This window comes from Urocitellus parryii, chromosome X (assembly GCF_045843805.1).
Source record: "Urocitellus parryii isolate mUroPar1 chromosome X, mUroPar1.hap1, whole genome shotgun sequence".
NCBI classification, from domain to species: domain Eukaryota; kingdom Metazoa; phylum Chordata; class Mammalia; order Rodentia; family Sciuridae; genus Urocitellus; species Urocitellus parryii.
In genome coordinates, this window is record NC_135547.1 from 95,718,877 (window position 1) to 95,737,405 (window position 18,529).

General features: G+C 39.8%; 1 protein-coding gene across 1 annotated transcript in view; it reads left to right on the forward strand.

Annotated features, from left to right (window-relative positions):
* The first annotated feature begins 8,335 nt into the window (after nucleotides 1-8,335).
* The window catches only part of Maob (monoamine oxidase B), a 107,210-nt gene continuing 97,016 nt past the window's right edge, over nucleotides 8,336-18,529 (forward strand). Inside the window, exon 1 of the mRNA XM_026387556.2 lies at nucleotides 8,336-8,517. Within this exon, the coding sequence (XP_026243341.1) occupies nucleotides 8,472-8,517 (46 nt within the window). The 5' untranslated portion in view covers nucleotides 8,336-8,471. The remainder of the gene's footprint in view (nucleotides 8,518-18,529) is intronic.

Here is an 18,529-nt window from a genome sequence, read left to right on the forward strand (position 1 = left end):
TAGAGTCTTTAAAAACAAATGCCAAGCACTATGTCATTTCACCCTCAAATACTTAAGTGTGTATCTCTAACTGATAAGGGCATTTTTAATATGACCACCATACTCTTAGGACATAGAGCAAAATGAACAATAATTGCTTGATATAATTTAGCAGCTAGTATATATTCAATTTTCTATAGTAGCTCCCCCAATACAGTTGGTTTACTCTGATCAGGATCCAAACAATTCTATATATTGGAATTGGTTGGTTTCTTAAGTCTCACTTATAATGAGCAACATTTGATAGTTTTTTTTTTTTTTGCTGGACAATTTAGAAAATATTTTAAAATTTCAGAGAATCTTGAGATACTTCGTATAATAAAATTTCTCTATATATGAACTAGGTATATACTATTCATAATTTCTTATTTCTTAGCCAATAATATTTAATTTTAAGTTGAAAAATTTAAAATATTGTCTATATTTATGGGGTAACAATGTGAGGTTTTCACCTATGTGTATCTGTAGAAAGATTGAGAGCTGTGGGTGTAGCTCAGTGGTAGAGTGCTTACCTGGCATATGTGAGGCATTGGGTTTGAGATTCAGCACCACATAAAAATAAAGGTAAATTTATAAGAATATTATATTGAGCTTCACCAACGTATCATTTTTATGGTGAGAATGCTAAGTCTATTCTTGTAGCAATGTTCCAAGTAATGCACAACTAAACTAAACTAAAACCTTTGTCATATAGCTTCTTTCAGAAAGTGTGTAAAAGGCTTGGATTTTGTTGGCTTTACTGTAAAAATGTTTTAGCTAAAATTTTTCAATTAAAAATAAATGTTCAAAATACTATGCAAAGTCAAGACTGTCTATTAAAGAAATCACCATAAAATTTGTAGATATTTCCACTGCAAGTTTGTATGTGTGTGTGTGTGTGTGTGTGTGTGTGTGTATGTGTGTGTGCGTGTGCACACCTCAGCACTGAAGATGTAACCCAGGGCCTTGTGCATGCTAGGCAAGTGCTCTACCACTGAGCTACATCCCCAGCTCAATTAGTACAGTAGCATGACTTGATATACTATGCAAAGTCAAGACTGTCTATTAAAGAAATCACCATAAAAATTTGTAGATATTTCCACTGCAAGTTTGTGTGTGTGTGTGTGTGTGTGTGTGTGTGTGTAAGTGTCCTCAGCATTTGGACCACACACAGTAACTATGTGCTGATTAAAGTGTCAATTTTTGTGTCAATCATTTCACAATATTAATGTATATCAAGTCATGTTACTGTACTAATTGAGTATACACAATTTTCATTTGTCAATTATACCTCAATAAAGATGGATTTGTGTTGTTTTGTTTGTTTTTGTGTTTTTGTTACCAGGGATTAAACCTAGGGGCACTTAACCCCTGAGTCACATCCCCAGCCCTTCTTGTTTTTTATTTTGAGACAGGATCTTGCTAAATTGCTCAGGACCTCACTAAGTTGCTGAGGCTGGCTTTGAACTTGCAATATTTTTGCCTCAGATTCCTGAGCCTCTGGGATTACAGGTACACCACCAAGCCCCTCTTTAAGATGGAAAAAATTTTAAGTTAAAACAAAACTATATGTTTTTATCTCTGATAGGACTAGTCCTCCGCCTTCCTTTGTTTTTACTCTTCTTTTTCAAGGTGTCTCTGAGTACTTTAGGGTAGATCTATCTCTATTTTCAGAACTTTGTAGAAAGTCCAAATAAATCAGTGGAAAAGCTGCTGCAAGTGACAAGAGATTTTAATTGTACACGTGTACATGTACATACACATGATAGTCACCCCTTGACTGCAGTTTGGCTGTCTGTGGTTTCAGTTATCTACATTCAACCAATATCTGAAAATATTAATTGGAAAATTCCAGAAATAAATAATTTATGAGTTTTAAATTGTGTACTGTTCTGAATTGTGTGATGAAATCTCATTTCATCACATTCCATTCAACCCAAGATGAAAATCATCCCTTTGTCCAATGTATCCATACCATATATGTTCCCTGACTGTTAATCATTTAGTAACCACCTTGGTTATAAGATCTGTTACAGGGCTTGTGTGCAAGTAACTCTCACTTAGTAGCCTGATACTAAGTAAAAATATCTACATCATTCACCTCACTTCATTTCATCATATAGCCACATTATCAACAGAAGAAGGGTGAGCATAGTACAATAAGATATTTTGAGACATGTGGATGTGTTTGTCAACTCAAACTGTCTGAACTTCATTGTTCAGGACTTTTATGGAGGTTTCATTATATTGACTTGATTGATCAAATCATTGGCCATTATTGATTGATTTAGTTTTCAGTCCATCACCCCTATGCGGAGTTGGGAGATGGGGCTAATATGTCCAATCTTCTAATCAAGACTTGGACTTGCTGGTGATTAGCTCTCTCATCCAGGAATAAGAAAATAAACTTCTCTTCTTATTTGATCACCATGGTCACCAGTCTCTTAATTGCAATCATGGAGTCTACATGATGTAAATATCTATTTATAATTAAATATGGAAAGACTATTTAATTCAAAGCTATGTAAATAAAACCAAAGCATTGATTATGTACCCATGAACTTATACTATGAAATTAGAATTATATAAAGCAGAAAAAATATTGAAAATAACTGTATTCAACAATCAATAATCAGTATATGGTGTGGCTCTAATATTAATTTTTAAGTACTAGTTTATGAAAATAATTGGTGAAAGCCCTAAACTGATGTTTTCAGGCAACATCTGTTCTAATTTTTCTCTTGTGTGTCAGCTGAATGTTTCCCCTTCCTCTGTATACCCCATAAAGTTCTTGTCACATCATCTGTTCTAATAGGTCACTCTTTTGTAAGATCCTTTATGATTTGTAGAAATATTCTTAGTTTTGACATTAGTCATTGTAAAAAGTCCTTGTAAGTCAATTCACAGATTGATTAACACTTATAATCAAATAAGATCTTTTTTTATTTTTAAAATGTCATTTTAATTTTTTTATTCAATAGGCAACACAATTCAAAGGGTTCAAAATAAGTAGCCTTTTAACACACAAACAAATCAACAACTTAATATTCCTAACAGAGAAGCAGCAAGACATTAAAAGACAATTCATGGAAAAAAAAAAGTGTGGTAAGAGTGTCACACTTGGTATTGCAAAATCTTTTCCCTTGAGTCCTGCTTGTCTTTAATGATGGGATATTTTTGATGTACAGAAATTGCAATGTTTTGTTAAGCCATGCATTTCCTGGTATGATCTCAATGCAGCCTGGAGATATTTATGGGGTAACAATGTGGTGTTTTCACCTATGTGTATCTGTAGAAAGATTGAGAGCTGTGGGTGTAGCTCAGTGGTAGAGTGCTTACCTGGCATATGTGAGGCACTGGATTTGAGCTTCAGCACCACATAAAAATAAAGGTAAATTTATAAGAATATTATATTCTGTGAAAATAATAGTTTATTTTCATCCTGAGATCTGTGAAATCGTCTTCTTCTACAATTGGTTTTTCATGGCTTCATGGTTTGCTCTCTCATCGACCTCAGAGATGTTTTTATTAGTGATGTTATTGAGAGGCAGAGAAGAGGTGGTGTGGCTACCGAGAATGGCACTTTTGGAGTACAGCTGGCCTCAAGACAAGCAGGCTGAGAAGAGCCGGCCTCAGGAAGTGGGTCCCTCCTGCTGGGGAAGAGGGCCTGGGGGCTGACTTGGCCATTGGGACTCAGGGGTGGGACAGACTCTGCCTACAGTCTGGTTGCCCTTGTCTTTTTTAAAAATTTTTATTATTAGTTGTTCAAAACATTACATAGTTCTTGACATATCATATTTCATACATTTGATTCAAGTGGGTTATGAACTCCCATTTTTACCCCATATACAGATTGCAGAATCACATCGGTTACACATCCATGTTTTTACATATTACCATACTAGTGTCTGTTGTATTCTGCTACCTTTCCTATCCTCTACTATCCCCCCTCCCTTCCCCTCCCCTCCCATCTTCTCTCTCTACCTCATCTACTGTAATTCATTTCTCCCCCTTGTTTTTTCCCCCCTTTGCTTCAACATTCTCTACAACATGCCTAGAAATGACTTCTGTCATTCAGAAGTCCTGTAGCTTGGTGTCTCCGCCTGACTACATATATTGAGGAATCAGCCCTTTTTGTTGTGCCTCTGTGTTCCTTGTTCTGCTTATACTATGATGAAGAGGTCATGGGGAAAAGGGCTATATTTGTGTTCTTTGAGTAGGAAAAATCATTTTTCTGTCCATCTCAACTGTGTCTCAATAAACCACCTCATGGAAGCCACAAAGCTTTCAGGCTGTTACAAAATAAGTCCTCAGGCTTCGGGGTAAATCTTTCCTTTGGCATCTTAAACCAGTGTATGGACTGTTGAGTTGGATCTGGGTTATCTATTTCAGCTTCCTGGGAAGGACATTGACTTAGATTTTATTAGGGTCCTCCCAACTTTTAGGCTGCTTGACATTTTGGGTGTGAAAGAAATGTCTTGATCCATGCAAGGGTCCCCATTGCCTTCTTGTTGCCCCCAAGGAGTGAATTTGGACACTCAGATTAGTATTCAAGCAGATGATGGATACTTTATTGCACAGAACCAGCGGTCTTACAACACTTCCATGTGTTATTAAAGACTAGGCCCTTTCATTATTTTATCCCTCAATGTATGTTTAAAAAAAGATTAACAGAGTGTTTGGGGGAAAAGAAACTGGTAAGTTCTAAAAAATCTAATTTTAAAACAAATTTTCTGCTGTCTCCTGTGAAGCTTCCAGAATTAAAAAAAAAAAAGTAAAATATACAACTTAGATGATATCTGGTGAACTCTGTTCTGCACAGCCTGCCTCTTTATTGAAACCTTCAGCAGTATCATAACAGACTCACTGAAATATCCGTTAATGAAAAGCTGGACAGCAAGAATGAAGTAATAAGGACATTTTATCTCTTTGGCAATTTTCTAATGAAAAAAAAGGAAAGCATGTTCATTTTAATTGATGAAAGAAACACGGATTTCATGAAGTCGAAAAGGCAGATAAACACTACTGGTGCAAACAGCATTTTGGTTAGAGGTGTTGAGCATCACTTCATCGGAACATTGAATTAGGTTTCTCGTAATTATCCATTTTCATTTCCCAGGATTAGCATCATTTTTAATTTATAATAGAAAATTTCTAACGATGGGCACAATGCGGACATGGACTTGGTGCTCAATAAGTTATTCTTGAATGGATGAATAAAAGATGCTGCATTATCCTTTCCTGCAAGAATTTATGATCTGGTTGGGAACAGAAGGCAGACACACACACACACACATACACAAATAAATAAATAAATAAATAATGCTTCCTATCATTTAATTCACTGTTAATTATTCACTGTTATATTATTCTCTATTAATTTTGTGGTATTTGTGAGAAGTCCTAAAGGTGGTCAAAGGTGATTTTTTTCCTGCACCAGACCATGTCCACATTTTCCAATGTTCCAGCCTCAGATTTACCTCCCTATATAATACTTGCTGCTCACTCTGCCTGGAATACTTGTGTTCCTCAGTAATTGAATACTCCCTAATCATTTGTCCCCTAGTCACCCCAGCAGAAATCTCATTTTCTCCTGGAAGTCCTCCATGATTGCCTTGGCTAGATTATCTAATCCTCTATATGCTCCAGAGCAACATTTAGAATTACACTTTTGACTATTCTTCCTCGATTTCTTCCCTGATGGGGCATGAACCCCATGAGAGTAAGGGCAGCTCCCATCTTCTTCTCTTCCCCAGGGCTCAGCATAGCAAGTGTTCAACAAATGCTGATCTAAGAAGCAGACATTGAATTAGTCCATTTTCTGTTACTAAAACAAAATACCAGAGGCTGGGTAATTTATAAAGGAAAGACATTTGCTTTGACTCACAGTTCCAGGAGTCTAACAGCATGGCATTGGAATCTGCCTGGCTTCTGATGAGGAGTACATGTTACTCCATGTGTGGTAGAAAAGTGAAAGGGAAGCACCTGTTTTCCCTACTACCAAGGCCTGTTCTAATTTAAGTCATTTTTTATTTTACCTCAGAGAGTAACTGATTACCTTTGTCTGGGAAATAATGCCATATGCGAGTGAGTTTTCTCCAAGCACTATGGAATAGTGGCCCCTCTCTTGCCTTTGTTGCCAGTGGACATAGAAAAGGGATAGTCAGTCTGCCTTAGACTCAAACTCTTAGATCCCTAGCCCCCTGTCTGACTTCACATTGCTGAGACTAAGCAAAAGAGATTTCAAATAGATCCTATAAGAATCCTCTTCATCTACCCCAACCTATTTGACATGTGATTCACTTGCAGGCTAGGTGAGGGAACACAGTGCTTGTCACTAAAGAGCTCATAGATTCAGGGATCCATGGACAAAGGAGGATCAGTTACGGCATGGCAAGGAAGAAGTCAGCACAGGTTGTCTTTAGGGTGAGGCAACTTCACTCCCTGCAGTGGGGACATGGGGTGGGGCTCAGGGTTCAGGCACAGGGAGTACAAGTTTCTAGAATCTAAGTCACAGCTGGACCAAAACTTTTTCTGCTATAACTTTTTAATCAAGAAGTACCCCAATTCTCTCTTTGCCTGAGGACAACAGAAGCTCGGGATTCCTTGGTAGCAGGTGGGTGCAGGGAGTGGGACAGTGTGGAAGAGGCAGAGGTTTACTCTAAGTTCTTATCAAGTCAGCAATTCCCTGTAGCCAGTCTTTCCCAGATTCACAGCTTCCCTAAACTGAATGGAAGCACTTCACCCAATTTTTGAATTTCTTTTCTCATACTGGGTATTAAACCCAGGGCACTCTACCACTGAGCCACTTCCCCAGCCCTTTTCATTTTTTTTTTCTATTTTGAGACAGGGTCTTGCTAAGTTGGCCAGGCTATACTTGAACTTGTGATCCTCCTTCCTCAGCCTCCTGAGTCACTGAGATTATAGGCATGCACCACCACACCTGGTTTTATTTATTTATTTGATGTTTTGGTACCATTGATGAAATCCAGGGGTGCTTTACCACTAAACCACATCCCCAGCCTTTTTAATTTTTTATTTTGAGACAGGATCTCACTATGTTGCTTAGGGCCTTGCTAAGTTGCTGGGGCTGGCCTCAGTCTTGTGATCCTCCTGCCTCAACCTCCCCAGTCACTGGGATTACAGGTGTGTTCTGCCCCACCCAGATCACCCATTATTTCTCAAAGAGCCATCTTACATTGCTTCTTCCCACTTTTAGTTCTCAGAGATGGCTTTCTTATTGCTCTGAAGAAATATGCCCCTGTTTTACCTGGAGCCACCTCAATTTGAGCGACCTATAACCCCATTGAATTGCCCCTGTTTGGAAAAGCCAGAGCCCTCAGACCCACATCCCAGGATTACTCGGGCATGTTCTCGGGCATGTTGCCCATTGAAGGCCTCTGCCCTGCCACCACCAGCCTCCTGGGTGCAGCCTCAACAGCTTCCAGTGCTGCGGGTCTGACTTACTGGGTTGATTAACCTGCAATTGGTTGTGTTTTTTTCTTTTTCCTTTTGCAGTGCTGGGGATGGAACCCAGGGCCTTGAGCATGCTAGGCCAGGCTCCTATAGCTGAGCTACACCCCCACAGCTTGCTGTTTGGATTACTGACAAAGATTGGGAAATTTAAGTGTCTTAAGGTTGCTACATTTGCAACGCTAAGGAGGAGCCTCAGTTAATTGCACAGGGAATGGGTTAAGAAGTAGGTGTTTAGAAGGAGGCTGAGGTAGACTGGGAATTCCACCCACATATCTGCCATGAATAATGGTAATCCTTTGTGGTGGATCAAATTGATTAGCAGAATCTTCCTTGTTGTAATAAATCTACTTTAATTATACATATTTATGGGGTTCAGTGTGATACTTTGATACATGGCTTTCTTTTTCTTTTCCTTTCGGGCTTTTTACTCACAACTAATTCATTTGCTTTCCTGCTTTGTAAAATGGTTCCTGGTAAGGTTGAACCGGATTCTTGTGAAAAGCAGTTAGCATAGTGACTGGTACCTGGAAAGCACTCAGTATTTGTAATTATTTGCTTTATGCCCAGGAATAATTGGGGAGCTGAAGGAACACAACCCGATCTGCAATCCTCCCTGCCCCCAAGCTCAGTTGCACATTAGGGAAGCTGATTGGGAAATACCAAGCTGAAGGCCATGGGGTGGTGGCCCCGGGGGAGGGACTCTTTGAGGGCCCCTGTCACGTCTCCACCCGGGCCCCCGCCCTCCCCAGGCCTGGGCGGCAGATCTGCTGGCGGGGGCGGTGGCCCAGCGCTCCAACCCGGCTTGCGCGTTGGCTGCCGGGCGGGCGGGGCTGTGCGACCGGGCACCCGGGGGCCGGCAATATAGCGGCTCAGCCCAAGGCGCTAGCGAGCGGGGGCGACGTGCAGCGTGCGGGCGGGGGCAGAGGCCCAAACACCCGAGAGCTGGTACCCGGAGCGCGCGGAGCGGGGCAAGCACCATGTGCAACAAATACGACGTGGTCGTGGTGGGGGGCGGAATCTCAGGTCAGTGGCCGCTGCGCGCGCTGGAACAGGTGGCCGCCAGGGTGAGGCGTAGGGTGGCGTCCAGGCTGATCCCGGAGTCTCTGACTCTCTGTGCACCGGCGGGGATCTAGCAGGTCCCGAGCTCTGTGAGGGAAGGATTTGGCACGACCTTGGACACAGCCGGGACTGGAAGCCTGTTGAGGCTCTGGCCCAGGCTTTGAACTCCTGTTGCAGAAGACTGCCAGGCCTGAGCTGGCTGCAGTTTTCGAAGGGAGGGGAAATGGGGCGGGGAGGTGGGAGACACCTGTTGGGCGTTGCCGGCAAAGATCAGTCATTTGTTTCAGTTTGACTTATCCCCAACCCTCGTTTGGAGCAGGCAAGCACCACAACATATTGTTATCTTGGAATTGGGAAAACGACCTTGAACAGGAAGGGGGTAGGCACGGGGCCTATGGATTGTCAAAGACCTTTCAGATTCCCCAGATTCTCTGTGGTTCCCTGATCGTCCTGGGTCTACCTGAGCCTCCAGGGCCTTCTTGGCAAATGCCTCTTCTCTCATAACCCCTCCCCTGCTTCTTTCCCCTCACCCAAAGTGCAGGGTGGCCAAGCTGCAACTGGGCTCTCTAGCCTAGCCCATATTTGGCAAAGATGGGGATAGAGGCTGCCCCTTAGGCCACAGGGAGGCTGTGCACACAGAAAGAACCCCCAAACACAGAAGACAGGTGGGATGGAGTCAGTGGGGGAATGTATCCTCTTAGGAGGGGCGGGCAGATTGTATGGGGAGCCGGTGTCAGTGGAAATAAGCAATGCTCTCAGCCCAGCTAGTTTAACAGACTCCCCCCATCTCTGGTACTTTGACTTAACTTTCATGGCCTCCTGGTATTTCAGTAGCAATTAGGATGCCTCAGGAACTCAAAGATATGTTGTATCACCAGATCTCAAGTAATCTTGCTCCCTGTGAGGAGGCAGGGCAGAGGTGACCAGACTCTTGTACCTGGAGAAGAAATCCATGGTTGGATATTGGGTGCTGCCCTCCTCACCTTTGGGTCAGATCTCAGGCTACCACTTCCGTCTAGCCAGCCCTGAAAAAACTCCCATGCCAGGCTGAGGGCCTGGTGATAGAGGTACATGAGGCCACAAACACAGCATGCCGAGATCACTGAAGCTGTGCATAGATTCAGTGTTCTTTGGGTATTTTTGACATCTTCTCTTCCAGAGGAATTTAGTCTCTTAGAAATAGGTTTTAGAAAATATTACTAAGAGTCTCTTAATGTTTCCTTGCACAGCATCTCATCTTTTTTAAAAAATATTTTTTAGTTGTCAATGGACCTTTATTTATTTATTTATTTATTTATTTATTTATTTATTTATTTATTTATATGTGGTGCTGAGAATAGAACCCAGAGCCTCACACATGCTAGGTAAGCGCTGTACCACTAAGCCACCACCCCAGTCTCTATCTTACAGAAACTGAATGTTCTATTTCCAGGTCTCTGAAGTCCTTTTCTTACCCACAGTATGCTTCGTGGGTTATATTGCCCTTTCTGATTCATACTGCAAATCTTCAAGCTCACTCAAAGTATTCCTGTTAGACTCATACAGGAGACATAGATTAGAGTTTAACTGTTTTTTACAAGTAGTAAATCTCTACATTCACCCCCAAACTCTGATCAAAACAAGGGACTAATGAATAGACATGTCTTTTGTTGACAACATTATATGGAATAGCCATTGTTCTAAGAATCAAAGAAGTGGAGTTTCAAAGCTCTTCCTTACTCAACTTTTTTTTATCTGCTTCATGGGGATAACACCAGTTAGTTATAGCTAGATTTTAGGATCATCATGAAGGGCAAATGAAATACTGTGTGATTAATAGCAATGCAAAGTCTAAAATATGGCACAAGGCTTCATATGAGTTTTATACACTTATTCAGACAATACACATTAGGGGAGGCTCTAGCAGGGGATTAATAAATGGATCATGCTGTTTTTGTCCTGGAAGACTTGTCAATGTAAGAAAAGAGAAGAGATACTCAAATAAGGAAAATATAAGGTATTAGAGTTTGACAGGAGAAATGACTTCTGATATTATATTGTACAGTAGGGTGACTATGGATAATGATAATGTACTGTATATTTCAGAAAGTTATAAGAAAGGATTTTTGAATGCGTTCATCACCAAGAAATAATAAATGTTTGGGGAGATAAATAGGCTTCCCTGATTTGGACATTACACAATGCATACCTGTGTCAAGATAATAAGTGATATCTCATAAACATGTAAATTATATGTGTCAATTAAAAACGATTTTAAAAGACACTAAAGGTAGAAGAAGGTTGTACATACTGCAGTTCCATTCATTATTTAGACATTCAATGAAGATTTATTCCCTGTCCTACATCCTGTCTCATATAAAATAAAAGATGAGTAATACTGGGTCATTGCTCCTGAGTGAATGTGGGACACAGGGTCATGGATAACTAATTCTAATGACTTATGATAGGTGCTTTTAGTAGCATATTAAAAGTTCTAGAGAGCCGGGCATGGTGGCGCATGCCTATAATCCCAGCAGCTCGGGAAGTTGAGGCAGGAGGACATGAGTTCAAAGCCAGTCTCAGCAATTTAGCAAGGCTCTCAGCAACTCAGCAAAACTCTATTTCTAAGTAAAATATAAAAAAAAGGGCTGGGGATGTGGCTCAGTGATTAAGCAACCCTGGATTCGATCCCTGGTACAAAAAAAAAAAAAATTAGGGAAGGTGATTGGAGGGAACATCAAACTAAGAAAATCTGGGAAGACTTCACAGAGGAGGTGACAGTGAAGAGACTCTTAAGATAATGAAAATGAATTCACCAGGATACTAGATGACAAAAGCATTTTAAGCTAAAGAATGGTTTGTATACAATTAAAAATATGCAAAAAACATGCTAACATGTTTAGGAAACTTTAAGAATTTCAGTGTGGAGAGTTAAAGGGTCTTGCGGGAGACAAAACTAAAAAGATTAATGGAATGAATTATGGTCAAGCTTGAATGCCATCTCCCCAAATTTTAGTTCTTTCTGTGTTCATCAGAGAGCACTGTTTTTTTTAACTTTATTTTATTTATTTATTTATATGTGGTGCTGAGGATTGAACCCAGTGTGTCACACGTGCTAGGCAAGCACACTACCACTGAGCCACCACCTCAGTCCCAACACTGATGATTTTTTATTCACAAAGAAATATGCACACAATGGCTGGGAATATGGGGATGGTGTTGGCAAAAAAGGGGGAAGTGAAGAGGAAAGAGGGCAAGTTTGGTGAAAAAACAGAATATCCAGAATTGGAGGTGCTGGGAAGCCACTGAAGAAGAGAATTCTAGCAATTAGAAGTGTGAGAAAGAATGCGGGGTTACAGATGTATATGACAGAGAAGTTTTAGTTGAAGCCACTAAATGGACAAAATGGCCAAAACTAAGAATGGAGAGTGTAGCATTTTAGAATTAGTTGATGATTGACACAATAATCCATGTTTAAAAGTCTCTGGATTCCACTCTGGTTTTTAAACTTTGTTAATAATTAAACTTGGGACATTCTGATAATTCCCTGATAATTTTTAAAGCTGTCAGCAAATTTTAATCACTCCCTTTGGGATAAACAGAGATATACTAGGAGTATAGCTAGTTAATTTATAACTTTCTTTTTTTAATTATTTAAAAAGTTCCAAGACATTTTACAATACTTAAAAAAAATGTGTATGGTATGTAAATGAATCCCTGCTGTAGTCTCTTCCATCATGTCAGGGGCAGATCATGTCTGGAAACTTGGCAGAACAAATAGCTTCTCCCATGCGGAGCTGGCCAGCTGCATGCCTCTATCTTAAGTCTCAGTTTTAGTGTTTGGGTTGGTGGAACCATGGAAACTATCTTTTGCAACTCTGGAATGGATCTTGCTCAATCCACAAAATAAAAGCTAAGAAACTTAGCAACTTAAAACAGAAATGAGAATTTTTTTGGCAGGGGCAGGCTTGGGAGAGGAGATACAGCCATCTGAGGGTGGCAGACACTCATTTGATTCTTGGAAGTGTCCAACCCAGCCTTCTAAATGGTAATAAACACCTGGTAGGTGATCTGTATGGCCAGGAGAGCAAACCCTGTTGCTAGTTGATAGGACTAGTCTGGGCCAGAAGCATAAGAGATAGTTCATGAGGGATCATGAGTTCAGGGACACTACGGGCAGATGTGGCCTGGATATTGATGGCTAAATGTCCTCCTAACATTTTTTTAATATCTTTTTCTTAGCTGTGGGTGGACACAATACCTTTATTTTATTTACTTATTTTTATGCGGTGCTGAGGATTGAACCCAGGGTCTTACACTTGCAAGGCAAGGGCTCTACCACTGAGCCCTCCCCCTCACCTTTGGTGAAGAAGAATGGAAAACTTCTCTGGGCTCCTTTAACTCACTGAATGTTCTAAAAAGTAACAATTGTACTCATGTGCTTGCAAATTTTTATATCCCAGTCAAGGAAGAACAGAGGGGCAATAAAACAATGTTGAATCAGCATAGGCTTCAGTGTCACACAGAATGACTGTGAATCCCATTTCCCATGCTTAAATATTGTGTAACCCAATAAGTTATGTAATTTGTCCTTCTGTTGCCTCAGCTCTTTTTTTTTTACTAGAAGTTTTAATAATCTATAATGAATATGCAAAAACATTCAAATCAGAAATGCTTTAGCATGTCCAACATGAAATCAATACTAATCAGTGAGTACAAAAGGTTAAAGACCTCCTCATTGAACAAAACGCAAAAGAAAGAGTATATTTCTAAAAAAAAAAAAATCAAGAAAGTTGTTAAAGAAAATGTTTAAGTCAACAATGATTTTATTTTATTTTTTTGGTCCTGAGTATGGAATCCAGGGCTTCACACAAGCACTCTTTCACTGAGCCACACCTCTAACCTTCACCTCTTCTTTAAAATGGGATTCATAAATACCATCCTGGTGGGCCTGTTTCAACAATTAGAAAGAATGCATCTGAGGCTGGCATGGTGGCACACACCTGTCATCTCAGCTACTAGGGAGGCTGAGGAAGGAGGATCACAATTTGGAGGCCAGCCTGGGCAACTTAGGGAAACCCTGTCTCAAAATACAAAAATGAAAAAAGAGCTGAGATGTAGCCCTGTGCTCGCCTAGCATCCATGAGGCCCTGAATTTGAGCCCTAGTACTGTTGAAAGAAATAAGAAATGCATGTGAAGGACTGTAAATGGTGGTCTCTATAGCTTTGGCTTGGGTTGCTTTATGCTTCTTTTGAAAAATAGATACTTATTTTTCTTCTAGAGTTTTGTTTTTTAGAACAATTTAAATATGTAATTCTTATGATATAGATTCCATTATGCTATAAAGTTCTATAAAATTATCATGTCTATATAATAGTAATAATAATTTTGAAAACACCTTTTTAAAAAAAGATTTGTGGTACTGAGCATTGAACCCAGGGATATGCTACCACCGAGCTATGTCTCCATTCAGTCTCCTCCTCCTCCTCCTCCTCCTCCTCCTCCTCCTCCTCCTCCTCCTTCTTTTCCTCTTCTTCTTCCATTTTGAAACAGGGCCTCACTAAATTGCAGAGTCTGGCCTTGAACTTGTGATCCTCCTGCTTCAGCCTTTCGAGACTCTAGGATTACAGGCATGTGCCACTGGGAGTAGCTTTTTTTTCTATTTTCTATACATTTTATTTTTAAAAATATAATTTTCATTTTACAAATTTATCAGGCCCTGTGTCATAGTTCAATATGTGTATGCAGTGTGTGATGATCAAATCAGGGTAGTTACATTTCCCTCTCATTATTATTTTGTGTTTGGAGCCTTCAAGCTCCTCTTCCCTAGCCATTCGCAAAATATTTAATAGCTTTAAAAATATCTTTCATTAGTGAGAATTCTATATTTGCCTTACCTCACATTAGGCAGATTAATCTTTTTATTTTTAATTGACACATAATAATTGTGCATATTTAAGGAGCATAGTGTGATAATTTTATATATGTGTGCGTGTATACACACACACACACAATGTATAACCACATTAGAATAATTAGCCTTTCCCTCTACTTTAACACTTAGCATTTCATTGTGTTAGGAGCCTTCAAACACCTATCTTCAAGTTCTTTTTTATCATATATAACCATATGTAATAATCATTGTAATTTATAATTACTCTGCTGTGTTAGATATCATTACAACTTATTCTTCCTTTGTAACTGTCTTTTTCTACTCCTTGTCTGACCTCTCTCTATCCCCCTCCTCCCTTCTCTTGCCAGCCTCTAGTGACCACTGTTCTACTCTCTTCTGTGAGACCAACGTTTTAGCTTCCACATATGAGAGGAATATTTGTCTTTCTGTGCCTGGCTGATTCTCCTTAACAAAATGTCCTCCAGTTTAATCTCTGGAAACAAAAACAGGTTTTCCTTTATAACCATTTCTTCCTTTTCTTCAAACAATATTTTTTCTGGATGTGAGACATATATGAGGTGGCAACAGGTAGCAGGGTATACACTGTAGGTGTCAGAAGGGACCTGTGCAGTTTCAGCCTCATCCTGCCCCAGCTCATCTTTTATTTTCCCCATGGAAGAGTCTGAGGAGCTCAAGCTTACCTTGGGGGCTGGACCCACTAGGTTCTTCATCAGGAGAAATTTGGAAACCCTAGATCTGTACTCCAGTATCATCTCAACCTGGCAGTTCTTCCAACTCTGGCCTGGTAATCATTTCAGCCACCCAACTCCTGTCTTAATTATAATAGAAAATAAGTGCATTGATATTAATAATATTATTTAATATTAAATAATAAGAGGAGGAAGCCTATCAAGCATTGTCTAAATGCTGGGCAAGCTGTTAGGAGCTTGACTTTCCATGGCAGCTCTGTAAGAGTCTGGAATAAAAACTCCTTGTTCCTCTGCTTGAGTTTCACACCAGGGCCCATGGTGAGTGGAGCCATTCAGTCTATGTGGACAGAGTCAGGTGCCACTAGAGCCACAATTCTGGGTCTTTGTGTATTCTCAGAAGTCACCAGGGTAAGCTTAAGGCATGGGTAAGCCATTTAACATTGACAAGTATTCCCTTCCCCACTGGCGGGTGCTGAGGTCTGAGTTCCCTGCCATGCAGGGGCAGTAGAGCACAGAAGTTAAGAATGTGGTGTCTATTGTGATTCTACCACTAACTACTTAGGCAAAATGGTGAACTTTCCCATGCCTTCATTTTCTCATCTAGCAAATGGGGATAATAATAGGATCTGTATATCATAAAGTGGTTGAGAGGGTTAAAAGAGCTTGGAACAGTGTCTGGCATCTGTAAAGCACACAATAGACATTGGCTGCTTTTGTTAATTAGGCTGACAAAATGGCCACTTACCCACTTGTGGGTTGAAGACATGGTTTCTGGCTGTGTGCATATGCGTGCTCTCTGTCTGTCTGTCTGTCTGTCTCTCTCACACACACACACACACACACACACACACACACACACACACACTCAGGGAATATTATCCTGTAGTGGGATGCTGCTTCCAAGCCCTGCTTTCTTGGCTAATATATGATTTACTAACACAGATGATATAAGCAATCCTGCCACTAAATAAAAAAGCTTGAACTCTTTTTTTTTTTTTTGCAGTGCTGAGGATTTGACCCAGGGCCTTGCACATGCTAGGCAAGCACTCTACCACTGAGCCACATCCCCAGTCCTCTTTATTTTTAAAGATATGTATAAAAGATAAATATGACAGATACTGTAAATGAGTCTCCTGCTATACTGACACTTATAATTGATTTGGTGTGTGGCAGATGTTAATGTTAGGATTACTCAATTGTTCTACCATTTAGCATCCATTTCCCTGTTTGGTTTCTTCTAATCCCAGTGAAAATGTCATTATGGAAGAAGCTAGTTCTAGTCTTTTAATGTTTGCCCATTACTAGTGCAGCCATTTCCTCTGCAAAGATAATTTAGAATTTGCTAGGGTGTCATTTGTTCACACTCACATGGCTGTAAAGACACACATGTTAGAAGATTTTAGTAGAGCAGTTACTTCATGCAACTAATCAAAAGTTTATTTTAAACGCTACAGCATATAACTTAATTGTTCCAATGATTCCTGAAGTTTTGACAATAAATACTCACATGGCCTCTGGGTCAAAATTTTCCTGTGAACTTGAAGAGATGATTAAGTTTCTAAGTTATTTCTCTGAAATTTTGTGCCTCAGCAGCATTTCTATGTTCTGCTAACATAGTAAAGTTTATATAATATTGTATCATTGTCAACAGTATTTCTCCCAATATCAATAATGGCAAGTAGCATATATTCTATTTCTAGTGTATTGGTACATTTCTTTATTTCTGTCAAGATTCAAACAAATAATGCAGCTATATTTGAATGATATATGTAAAATTAAAACTTCTCCAATTTAGACAGTATACAAAGTTAGTATATATTAAATTAGTAACAATGACAAGATACTAGTATAATGGCAGATGTCAGTCAGCACCCAGAACAAATGGGAATGGGTACAGTTGCATGTGACCCTGTAAAAGAACTACTGTTAGCTTCACTTTCTCTTTTGGATTTGATGAATGTTACAATCTTGGCAGGGTGCCATGTTTATCTCTCTATTATCCAGCCTGCCCTAGCCCCTAGAAATTGAATTAAACTGAGAGAATCCCTTGATGATGATCCTGGGTCTCCTTACTCTCTGCACCAAGAGGAGTTAAATCCTACAGTTGGAAAACTTTTGGAAGAATGGAGGATAGAGGATAACATAGATGTTTAATCCAAGGACTCGGGGGCCCTGGTACTTGAGTTCAAGGGCCCCTAAATATGCAGATTGGGCAAGTTACCTATTTATTCAGCCTCAGGATCCTTACTTATAATGTGGGAACATGGCCCTGGTGATAACTCCCAGATTATTCAATAAATGTTAACATTGTTAGTTTTATAAGTTACTGGGCACTGTTTCACTGAGGGGATTCTGGAAACTTGGAAGATCAAATACACTTCTAGGTCCAAAAAAAAAAAGAAAATGAGCCAAAATGAGAGGCCAACGCTCAGAGGTGTTGTGTGTCTCAGGAACCACTGTTTTCATTCCTACAACAGAATGTTTTGGAGATTTGCTGATTAAACATGCAGCATTGGCAATTTGCACAGACCTTGAGTTTGTTAGGCTTAGCTTATTACTAGTCTGTCTTCATAAAAGTTACTTCCCCTAAGAGAAGGGTGTAATATAATATTCCTTCTTGATTTTGAACATCCAAGTAATAGTCTTCTTTTGAGCTAAAAGTGTTTTGTTTTGCTTAGAAAAATTATTGGTGTCTGAAGATAAAAGACATCTTTAGATTTTTACCTACTAGTTAAGATCACCTGGTCCTACTTTCGTGTTCACAAACTGTATCCATGTTCGGCCCCCCCTCAGTCAATTTGGTAAATAAGACATCATAGAAGACCAAGATCCAATTAGCAATATTTCCAAAGTTAGCATGAAGCGAGCTGTCTAAGACCAAGTGGAAACCTAAAATGCAGCAGAAGCCACAAGGCTAGGACACACAAAGAATAAGGAGCAGTGGAAAATAACATATCATGGAGTTCTGAATTGTGGGACTCAAGACATCAGTGACAATCCCCAGAATTGGAGAAGTTCTTATCAAGGTAGTGGAATTAAATTAGTTAAGTAAGTTTGCAGTGCTGGGGATGGAATTCATGGCCTTGCGTGTGCTAGGCAAGGGTCTTACACCAAGATACACCCCCAGCCCCAAGAGAGTGGAATTTAGCAGTCCTAAAAAGCAGTCCAGGTTTGACTGAGTAGAGAAGGAAACAGAGGTTTAAAGATGGGAGGAAAACTGTAAGTCATAAGGCCAAAGACTCTAGTTAACAGATAATATTTATATTAATACAACAGTAGAAAGTCCCATCTGGTTAGAATAGAAGGATAAGGAGTCATGAGTAATAAAGTTAGTAAAAGAAAGGCAGGATCAGAAAGTGAGATATTGAAAAGCAAATTGGAAAGTTCTTGTGG